Genomic DNA, 11,348 nt, shown 5'->3' with positions numbered 1-11,348 from the left:
TGTATTTTCCCAATCTGGGATATGTAGCTTTGTGATATCTCGTTTCACTTGTTCGCTCCAACGAAGCTTTGGCCTTCCAGATCTGCGAGAACCTCCATGCGGCCCGTATTTATACGCCTTTTTAGCGGGTTCATCATCACTCATTCTTATAACATGGCCTAGCCATCGCAATCGTTGTATCTCGATTCGTTCAACTATATTGATGTCATTGTATAGTTGATACAGCTCGATGTTCATACGACGCCGATATTCGCCGTCAACACAGATTGGCCCGTAGATCTTTCGAAGAATTTTTCTCTCAAACACACAAAGCACTGCCTTATCTGCTTGAGCAAGTACCCATGCTTCGGAACCATACATTAGCACGGGTAGTATCGGTGTTTTGTACAGTGTTATTTTTGTTTGACGAGAGGTGGCTTTATTCCTAAACTGCTTACTCAGCCCAAAGTAGCATCTGTTAGCCAACACTATTCTTCTTCGTATTTCACAACTGATGTTATTTGTTGTGTTTATGGCGGTGCCGAGGTAGACGAAGTCCTTTACTACCTCAAAATTATAGGTACCAACATTCACAGATGGTGCTGTGTTTATGGACATATTACGCGTCGATACCATCAACTTTTTACGCCGTTTACTGCCAGACCAACTTTAGCAGATTCTCTTTCGACTTTTGCAAAGGTGTCAGTTACTTCCTTTACCGATCGACCCATGATGTCAATGTTGTCGGCATAAGCCTGTAACATGTGGCTGTTCGTGTATATCGTTCCATTTCTTTTGTCCTTCGCGTCTCGTATGACCTTTTCCAGCAGGATGTTGAATAGATCACACGACAAGCCGTCTCCTTGTCTGAAACCTCTTTTGGTAGTAAACTCCTCGGAGAGGTTCTTTCCAATTTTAATTGAGGATCTCGTCTCAGTTAATGTCATTCTACAAAGCCGAATGAGCTTTGCAGGAATACCAAAATCAGACATGGCTTGGAACACCTTTGAACGTATAGGGCTGTCGAATGCTGCTTTATAATCGACGAAAAGATGGAAGGTGTCGATCTGCATTTCTTGGGTCTTTTCCAGGATTTGTCTCAAGGTAAATATCTGGTCAATGGTGGATTTGCCAGGTCTAAAGCCGCACTGATAGGGTCAAATAATTTCATTGATCATAGGCTTTAGTCTCTCACACAATATGCCAGATACTATCTTATATGCAATAGGGAGCAGACTTATGCCCCTATAATTGGAGCACACAGTCTTATCACCCTTCTTGTGGACTGGACATAGGATGCTCACGTTCCAATCGTCGGGTACGCGTTCTTCCTGCCAGATGGTGCTAACTAGCTGATGCATACACCTTATCAGCGTGTCGCCTCCGGTTTTGAACAGCTCGGCTGGTAGGCCATCTGCTCCTGCCGCCTTATTATTCTTCAGCCGGTTTATTGCTGTCTTTACCTCATCTTGGCTGGGCGGTATACATTCAATACCATCATCTGGGATTGGATCTGTGGTATCTTAGCCGTCTTCACTTCTATCGGATACCAACAGTTTGGAAAAATGTTCTTTCCATATCCTGAGCACACTATCTGTATCAGTTACCAAATTACCTTGTTGATCTCTACAGGAGGATATTCCTGTACCAAAGCCATCAGTTTGATGCTTCACTCTTTGGTAGAATTTTCGGACTTCGTTCTGTCTCCTGTACATCTCCATTTGTTCACACTCCCTCTTTTCCATTTCTCTCTTTTTCCTGCGGAAAAGACGTTTCTCCTCTCTCCTTTTCTCCCGATACCTCTCTCGTGCGCTACGCGTTGCTACTGATTGTAAAGTAGCCCTATATGCCGCATTTTTTTCTTCGGTAGCAGCACGGCACTCCTGGTCATACCACAGATTCTTTGGTGGAGGTCTCTGGTATCCAAGTACTGATTTTGCGGCTGTTTGCATGGAGTGAGCAATATTTTGCCATTGTGCTGATATGTTATCGGGACGAGAAGCGCTATCATTAAGCAATTGGGTCAGTTGAGTGGAATATGCAGGGGCTATCTGTTGTGTTTGCAGCTTGGCGATGTCCAACTTTCGTGTTGTGTCTGTCCGTGCTTTATTTGCAACGTTTAGACGGGTACGTACCTTTGCTGCAACGAGGTAATGGTCCGAATCTATGTTTGCTCCTCGGAACGATCGTACATCCAACACGCTCGATGAATGTCTTCCATCTATCACAACGTGATCAATTTGATTTATTGTTCTTTGGTCTGGAGACAGCCAAGTGCCCTTATGAATATCGAGATGCTTAAATCTGGTACTGCTAACTACCATGTTTTTTGCCGCTGCGAAGTCTATCAGCCTCATTCCATTGTCTGATGTTTCACTATGTAGACTGAATTTCCCAACTGTTTGTCCAAAGATATTCTCCTTTCCAATTTTGGCATTAAAATCGCCTAGAACAATTTTAATGTCATGGGCAGGACAACGGTCATATGTTTCTTCTAAGCTCTCGTAGAATATATCTTTGGTCTGTTCGTCCTTGTCTTCGGTTGGGGCATGAGCACAGATAAAGCTGATGTTGAAGAATGATGTCGAATTGTAGCAAGTCTTTCATTCACTGGGGTGAAGCTGGAGACCAGATGTTTTAACCTCCGACCAACTACAAAACCGCAACCAAACTCATGCTTTGTGTCATGGCAGCTATAATACAGTGCGTCACCTTTAGGAGTTGTTGTGACATCTTTCCCAGTCCATCGTATTTCCTATGTGGCAGTAATATCGGCTTTGTACTTTCCAAGTACGTCTGCCAATGCGAAGACTGCACCTTCTCTATAAAGAGTGCGAACATTCCAGGTGCAGATTCGCAGATCATGGTCCTTAAAACGTTTGCGGGGTTCGTCATCTTTAGAGGGGTTTGGTTTTCTTTTCTTTCGTTTTTTCATAGTAGGCTGTTTTTTTCTAGGGGAGGGTTACTAACCCGACGCCCAAACCCAAGTTTTTTAACGTTCTTATGGGTGAACGCGCGGCACATGTTAGCTCACTACCTTTAACGGGTGACACCACGGGGAGATCAGTGTCCACTTGAGATGAAAGAGGGACCAAGATAAATCCTGGGCTTTGCCATGTTAAAACCGGTCAGGACCGTTCCTTGGTATCTTCCATCCCCTACGTCACCACACATCGACAATAATATTACGATAAATTTGATATATATCAAATTTGATAAAAATGTTTTAAATATCACATATTTTGTATTTCAATTACATAAGATGAATTTGTGTATTACGATTCTTCGTGTACATAGATACATACATATGAATGTATGTAAATTGGTACACATACCTAAAACGATATTTGAATTTAAATCTTCAGTACATTGTTGTTAATGTGTAAGACGAATTTAATTCATCGACAATAATATTACGATAATTCATGTAAATATAATGTGTACGTAAAGGAATTATAATGATATATAATATCAAATTTGTTACAAATGTTTTAAATATCACATATTTTGCATTTCAATTACTTAAGATAAATTTGAGTATTACGATTATTCGTGTATATAGATAAATATATATGTAAATATTTGGTACACATACATAAAACGATATTTGAATTTAAATCTTCAGTACATTTTTCTTTAGGTGTAAGACGAATTGAATTTAAAAAATTCAATTAACGATTATAAAACGTTTAAAAAATCATTATGAATCGGTATATTTGTAACATATATAGATTATGTAGTCTTGTTTTTCAGTTTGAGCAAATAAGCGTTTTTAAAGTGTCGATTTTTCACATTTTTTATGGCCGTTCTAATATTGTTTTCGAAATTTACACCATCACCTGTTGCACCTGAATAATAAAGAAATTTATATTAATTTCTTAAAAGTTCAAAAATAATGTTGCTTACTTTGCAAAGTTAGCATAAAGTTTGCAAACTGGCGTAGCGGCTTCTTCTTGTTTAATCCACTATAATTGTATTGTAGCAGCAAGCTCGGCTCTATGATTAAAGGCATAGATTTAATAATTCCTTTTTTACCCAATAAATGTCTGATAACTGCGATCTGTAAAAACAGGATATTGATATTAGTCTCCATTGTATTCTAATAAGAAAACGCTATACTCACAATTTCGTCTTTATTTTCGTCATTTATGAGTAAATCTATTTCGCGCAAACCTTCTTCGGAAGTTATTGGGAATTTCTTCATAAAAGTTGATATTGTGGCATTTGACTCCTTCACTATAGACTTTAGAAGGACACTTTGCTCTGCTAAAAGTTTGCTTATAACGATATTCTGGTTTTCTATTTTTTCTGAGAAGAAAATGTTAATTGATTAAATGCGTTTTATGTGATAAAGGACATAAATGATTACCTCTCAAGAGTTTATGGTTTTCCTCGTCGATTTTCCGGTTCCTAATGACTAAATCTGAAATATATATAAAAAGTAAATTTTAGTGACATTTTGAAATGACTAAATACGGTTATAATTACCTTTGATTTCCTGAATTTGAAGATGCATTGTTGGCAAGTCTTGGGACATAACCTCAGCACTATGCTGATGCTTTGATAGCTTAGGTTTTTTAAACATTTTATTTAATAAAGGCAATGAATTTCTGGAATCAAAACGTAGCTGTTTTTATATGGAAGCTTCACAACTTTGAAGTCTATATCGTGGAAATAATAAACCTTTTTATCATCGAAGGTAGGCTCCACCAAGGCAATTCCAATATCAAGGGAATTAACAGGGATATTGTAAAAACTGCGCAATTCTATATATGGCTTGGCTTTAAATTTATATTCATCAATAATTTCTTGTATTTCCAAGTAGATTTTGTCCTTTAACAAACAAATATTATCCGGATACTTTATGCTGAAATAACCTTTGGCTGTCCTTAGGGCTTTCACGTTACCATTGATGTATTTAAGCCCAAGGCGTGGTTCCTTCTTTTCCAACGGTCTATACATAAAAGCATTACAAATTTGCTGGGTAATATGCTTCGGAACCCTGACTGCAGACTTTATACATTGCATGAAATTTTCAAAAAAATAGGCAGAAAAGTCGACAAGTGGGCCGAATTGCTTAACACACTCGGTGATATGTAATAGAGTATGAACGTTGTACGAAACACTGGATCTTCCATAAAGAACAGGAAAACTTTGCACGAACTCCTGTATGAACGACTGAACTCTCTCCAACTGATGACCATTTGTAGAAGATGAAAGAATTCTGTACGACAAATGCAGTAACAAGAAATGTTCGTACAATTCGCTTGGAATATTGTCTTTGAGAACTACAATACCAGTATAGAGAAGAAATTGGCGGAATTCTGTGGCCTTCCATCTAGAAAGCTCAATTAGTGTCCTTGGCTTTCGCGCAAATTCTCTTGGAATACATGGGCGCAAGGAACACAGATCCTCTGAAATTTGCAAACATGAAGACGGCGAAACTGGTAGAATCGTTTTTCGGTCGAAAATACGTGTAAGAATCTTTTTAGTAATTCCAAGATCGATTGTGTGCATGCTATCTACTGGAAATTGGGACACCATTTTAATTCCAATACTCTCGAGTTTCATTTCCATGCCATTGTATAATGTAAGATGGTAGTTTTCATAAATTCTTGAAATGAATCCTTCGTCAGTTCTACTTTCACCACAAAAAATCGAGTATGTGTTAACATTGTCAACTCTTTCGCCTATTTGCTGACACTTCGTACAGCCATTGAAGGAGTTGTGACCTTTTATGCCACAAACAAAAGCTTTTGCTGGAGCATCGCAAATTATAGCCCGCAAATGTATATTAATCTTTTTCCCTTTCAAGAAAATACCACTCATTTGCAGATCAGAAAATTCTTTGACAAAGTCATGTAAATAACAATTTATGTTATACGGTTTTTTCGGGCCAACATAGACTCCAATCAAAAAAACTTCAGTAGTGGGAACATTTTGTATTCGACCCAGTATTGGCCATACTTCTTTTGGCGAACTTTTAAATAATGACAATCCATCTATGCCAATATCTATGATGAGGTCTTCTAATTCTGAACAAAGTGTTGTTGAAAGATGTTCCAAATGATTCTGAATTCCAACATGCACGTATTCTCCAGGAGGAACCGTTCTCTTGTGAAAGACGGTTTTTTTTCCTACCAGGCTTCGAACTGAAAGTGGCACTTCAAAATTTTCAGATTTCAAAATACGTAGAAGGCTGCGGGTGCATTCGACTGTTGGTTTGTATTTAGTGAACCAGGCCGAAAGTTTATCAGACAAGGTTATTTCAACATTTTCTTCATTTGACATTGTCTGCTGGTCTTCTTCGACACACGACACTATTTGAGAATTTTCCGATGATATTTCATTGCCAGTTGTGGTGAAAAGTTGAAGAGTTTTTTCTGCCTCCCTCTGGACTCTTCTTTGATGTTGCCTCTTGCTAATCATTTTAATACTTACACAGATCCAGAAATCGGGAAAATATGGCGACCCTTAGGATACAATACGCCAGGTTGAACGTCCAAAGATTTCCAATTCGTTAGTCGATTACACGAACAAGCAGTCAAAAACAGTTAATTTTCAAAAATTACACTTGATAATTTTAATAATTTTACACAGAATCCAATTTGTAATTTTTTTGGTCCGCACTTTTTATAGTCAAAAAAGAAATGAATCATCGTCACTCAAAGTCACAAACAATAAGAATAGACGGCGTTGGTAAAAGTGGCGGTTGATATTCAGTCGTGCACACAATAACGTCGTCAATCAGCAATATGATAGCATATATAAGTTTAGATTTACGAAATCCAATCGATTTCAAATTTCAATTCCATAACATATATTTAAAAAAAAAATTCCCGTGGACTTATAACTAGTTAACTAGTGTTTATTTGGTGATTATGCTACGAAATAGACATTTGAATTCGACTGGGCTTATAAATCTAAACTTACTATAATATTCAGACGCTTTAATTGTGTTTTAAATTACACAAACGAATAGGTCACAAAAACAACGGCGTCAATTTATAACTGTCGCCGCAGTAATCATGTTCGGCTTATAAACAAAACAATTTTCCAGGAAAAAATGATGAATAACACTTCCGTTACACATGCCAGTGAATTGGTGCCAATTGAGTACATGTATTATACTCGAAAATGCCGAAAAAGTGTTCGACTGGCATGCAGTTTTCTTGTGTGTTTACACATGCCAGTGCCAGTTCAATTTCAAAATTATTTTAAGCCGCATATAATACACAAAATTGCATTATATTTCAGATTTAAAACACAATTCACAACATATTCTACTATTTTTATTTTATTTCGTTTTAAAAAGATTGTTTTCAGTCATAAACATAATGAATCTGGTATTGCCGCCTTTTCAATATTGTATAATCCCAGAGGGGAAATTATTTATCAACCTATATTTGCATGAAAAACATCAAAATTATGTCTTAACTAACCACTAATATATTGCAGCTGCCAATACGTATTATTTGTGTTTCCTAATCTTTTTGAAAATATGCATTAAATCGTTGCATTCTTAAAAGAAACAAAAATGTACATGGATTAAAAAATAGCCTCGGCAACTCTTTTTTCATTTTCGACATATCACTGGCAGCCAGCTCAAAATTTTGCTGGCATGAAAAATCTAGTGCCAGTGGAGTCGACAATTCAAAAAATGTAATTGTGGTAGTAAAAAATCGTGTATGTATTGAATTTTTCGAACTGTCACTGGCATGTGTAAAGGTTGGGTAAAAAGAAGTAAAAAAAGTATTGGTAAGTGACAAAACAAATATAAAATATGTAAAAGTTCTAATTTGTTGTGATTTCAGGATAAAACATGAGCAACTGTTTAAGGTGGATGGAGTAGAAAGAAGGATGTTCAACGTTAACCGCCAAGATCCACAGATAGCCCTGTAGTGCGATTCTTTAACTCATTTTTTGAGTTAACGACAATTGTCGGTAAATTTAAAATGCTTATAATTTCGTTAATTACCGATGTTTTTCGGTAAGTTAGCGACGAATAAAAAACAGCCGTAAAATTCCACCGACAGCAAGAGTGTTGTCAACTTTTATTTGAACTTTTCATTCATAATTTTGTGTTTAAGTTTTACCGATGTTTGTCGGTAACTCAAAAAATGTGTTAGAGAGTCGCACTACTGATATGCATTTTGTCCACATCAGGACCATATCACACCGTATCCACACGTCCATAATTCCCGAGATATGGGGCTTCAAAGTTCCGTAAATACATGTTTTTTTTCTCGCGTTAGTCGGTGTTGAACCCTGCCCATAGGTGGAAGTCTAAAATCAGGGCCGAAGGCCTGCAACCACCCTAAGCTTTTAATAACAAAGAGAGATTTAACCGCGTTAGCCGGTGTTGGACCCTGCCCATAGGTGGAAGTCTAAAATCAGGGCCGAAGGCCTGCAACCAACCTAAGCTTTTTATAACAAAGGGAGATTTAACCGCGTTAACCGGTGTTGGACCCCGTATATAGTTGAAAGTCTTAAAATCATTTCTAAAAAAACATGAAATACTTAAGCGATTGTAAAAGTGTAATTTTTTCGGATAAATGTGTCATTTTCAAAAAATAAAAATGAGTGTGGGAAACGAAGAAATAAATGGAGTAACGGGAGTATATGGACTTGGTGAAAGAAATGAAAGAGGAGACAGGTTAATCCAATTCTGCCAAGAATTTAAAATGACAATAACCAACACAATATTCCGGCTACATCCTAGACGATTATACACATGGAAGTCACCATTAGATAACGAAAGAAATGTCGTACGAAATCAAATAGACTATATAATGATCAACAACAGATTTAGGACCTGTGTAACCAAATGTTCGACATATCCAGGAGCTGATGTGCCGTCAGATCATAATCTTTTGATGTGCAATATTCGAATTAAACTAGCTCGGATTCAAAAAAGAAAGAAGAAATCCCATAAAATAAATATTGAAATACTTCAAAATACAACAGCCAGAAATGAAATAAAACAACAAATAAACAACAAACTTGAAGATATCGATGCAAACGATGCAGATAATATATGGAACAAGGTGAAGGATGCGATATGTAAAGTAACAAAAAGCTACATAGGAACCCACACAAGAAGAACCCAAGAGGAATGGATGACCAACGAGATTATGGAACTAAGAGAGGAACGAAGAAAATATAAAAATCTTAATTACGAACGCTATTGGGAGATCAATAAAGAGATTCGCACAGCAACCAGAGCTGCCAAAAATTCCCTGCTCAATCAAAAATGTCAAGAGATCGAACATTTGCAACATATACATGACGATTTTAATTTACATAAAAAGTTAAAAGAAGCCGCTGGGATATATAGGAGAACATCGCCAACACTACTGATGGATAATAACAATCAACCAATTTTTGAGACAGTACATATAAAGAATACATGGAAAAACTATATTGAACAACTATTTACCGACGATAGACGCTCAATATACCAACACAACGGAAATGCTAATCTATCTGGAAACCCAATCACTAAATCAGAAGTGGAATATGCCATTCTATCATTGAAAGATAAGAGATCAACTGGACCTGACGAAATTCCATCTGAAATTTTAAAACTTATAGATGGAAACAATGTGTTATTGATTGTCCGCCTGTTTAACTATATATATGACACAGGTCAATACCCAAACGATTGGCTAATATCAACTTTTATACCGATACCAAAAAAGTCGAATGCAAAAAAATGCTGTGAATACAGATTAATTAGTCTCATGTGTCATATTTTAAAAATTTTTCTTCGAATAATACACACGAGAATATACTCTAAATGTGAAATTGCTATGGGAGAATCCCAATTCGGATTCAAAGAAGGTATGGGTACCCGGGAAGCTCTATTATCTCTTCAAGTACTTGTTCAAAAATGTAGAGACGTTCATAAGGATGTGTTCATATGCTTCATAGACTACGAAAAGGCATTCGACACTGTCCAACATGATAAAATGATTGACATACTGAGAGATATTGGAATTGAAGAAAATGAAATTAGATGCATACGCAGTTTATATTGGAACCAGACGGCGAGACTTGAAATAAACGGCGAATTGACAGACGAAGTTCTCATATCCAAAGGTGTTAGACAAGGATGCATATTATCACCCCTCCTCTTCAATATATACTCCCAACGAATATTTCGTGAATCAATTGAAAAAGAACGCATGGGCATAAAAATGTACGGCAAAATGATAAATAATATACGATACGCCGATGATACCACCATAGTTGCTAGCAGTATATCTGATTTACAAAAACTCCTACAAAAACTGACACACACAAGCGAAATATATGGTCTCAGGATAAATATAAAAAAGACAAAATATATGGTTGTCAGTAGAAACGATTTGATTCTTGATACAACACTACAAATAAAGAACGAGACTGTCGGACGTGTAAAGAACTTCAAATACCTTGGTGTTCTAATAAACGACAAATGGAATACATCAAACGAAATCAAACGTCGAGTGGAGATGGCCAGAGACACATTTTTCAAATATAAGAACGTACTAACAAATCACGAGATAAGTCTAGCAACAAAGATACGATTCACGAAATGTTACATTTGGTCTGTGTTATTATATGGAGCTGAAACGTGGACAATTAAAAGTGCAGATGAAAAGAAAATCGAAGCGTTCGAAATATGGTTATATCGACGAATTTTGAAGATACCATACACTGCTCACATAACAAACCAGGAAGTACTGAGAAGAATGAACCAGGAAAGACAACTCCTACATACTGTCAAATCCCGAAAAATCTCATACTTGGGTCACCTTATGAGAAATACAAAATACAAATTTCTACAACATATTATAAAAAGGGAAATAGAAGGAAGCCGAAGCAGAGGCAGGAGAGAGATATATTGGTTAAAAAACATTCAAGACTGGACGGGATACAGAGATGAAACCAACTTACTAAATGCCGCTAAAAATCGAGAACTTACCTACAACTAGATAATATCTATATTTGAAATTCATTTTAAAACATGTAAACAATAATATTGTATGATCGCTTTACATCCGAATATCGGATTCGCAAATAAAGAAGAAGTTTGAAGTAAATTTTTCAAATTTGTTATTTTATAGGTTTAGAACAAAACTGAATTGTTAGTAAATTAGAAAATATGAAGAATATATTCAGATTAAAAGTATTTAATTAAATAATAAAAATTAAAAACAATACAAAACATTCTTGGGCATAAGTTGCGTGTAGGGCCCGGTCCCGGATCTTGATGATATATATACCACAGATAGCCCTTGGGTTCCTGAATATCTATATATATATAAAATTCTTCGAGTCTGCCATGATGTTCGAAATTAAACTCCTCCGAAACGGCTGGACCA

General features: G+C 36.5%; 2 protein-coding genes across 4 annotated transcripts; both read right to left on the bottom strand.

Moving 5' to 3' along the window:
• Nucleotides 1-3,676: 3,676 nt before the first annotated feature.
• Nucleotides 3,677-6,632, bottom strand: LOC141401722 (uncharacterized). Of its 3 annotated transcripts, none has more exons than XM_073982110.1 (6): nt 6,421-6,632; nt 4,468-4,640; nt 4,349-4,402; nt 4,103-4,287; nt 3,886-4,039; nt 3,677-3,827 (listed from the first exon to the last, which is right to left on the bottom strand). In XM_073982110.1, the coding sequence occupies exons 2-6, from the start codon at nt 4,562-4,564 to the stop codon at nt 3,712-3,714; spliced, it is 606 nt and encodes a 201-aa protein (XP_073838211.1). In that variant the 5' UTR covers nt 4,565-4,640; nt 6,421-6,632; the 3' UTR covers nt 3,677-3,711. The 3 variants fall into 3 exon arrangements, with proteins under 3 accessions (XP_073838211.1, XP_073838212.1, XP_073838210.1); XM_073982111.1 differs by having other exon boundaries at nt 4,468-4,606; XM_073982109.1 differs by having other exon boundaries at nt 4,468-4,589.
• On the bottom strand, nt 4,570-6,422 carry LOC141402954 (uncharacterized). Its single transcript, XM_073985081.1, has one exon. It carries the CDS (start codon nt 6,406-6,408, stop codon nt 4,570-4,572), a length of 1,839 nt encoding a protein of 612 aa, XP_073841182.1. The 5' UTR covers nt 6,409-6,422.
• Nucleotides 6,633-11,348: the final 4,716 nt, after the last annotated feature.

This window comes from Musca autumnalis, unplaced genomic scaffold, assembly GCF_047663935.1.
Source record: "Musca autumnalis isolate F117 unplaced genomic scaffold, ASM4766393v1 scaffold_4, whole genome shotgun sequence".
In the NCBI taxonomy this organism is placed as follows: Eukaryota; Metazoa; Arthropoda; class Insecta; order Diptera; family Muscidae; genus Musca; species Musca autumnalis.
This window is presented reverse-complemented; position numbering and strand designations above follow the sequence as displayed.

Coding starts and splice junctions, on each gene's coding strand:
- LOC141401722 (XM_073982110.1), bottom strand. CDS start 4,564: ATGTTTAAAAAACCTAAGCTATCAAAGCATCAGCATAGTGCTGAGGTT. Junction 4,403..4,467: donor TCAAATTCAGGAAATCAAAG/GTAATTATAACC, acceptor TATATATTTCAG/ATTTAGTCATTAGGAACCGG. Junction 3,828..3,885: donor CTTTATGCTAACTTTGCAAA/GTAAGCAACATT, acceptor TTTATTATTCAG/GTGCAACAGGTGATGGTGTA.
- LOC141402954 (XM_073985081.1), bottom strand. CDS start 6,408: ATGATTAGCAAGAGGCAACATCAAAGAAGAGTCCAGAGGGAGGCAGAA.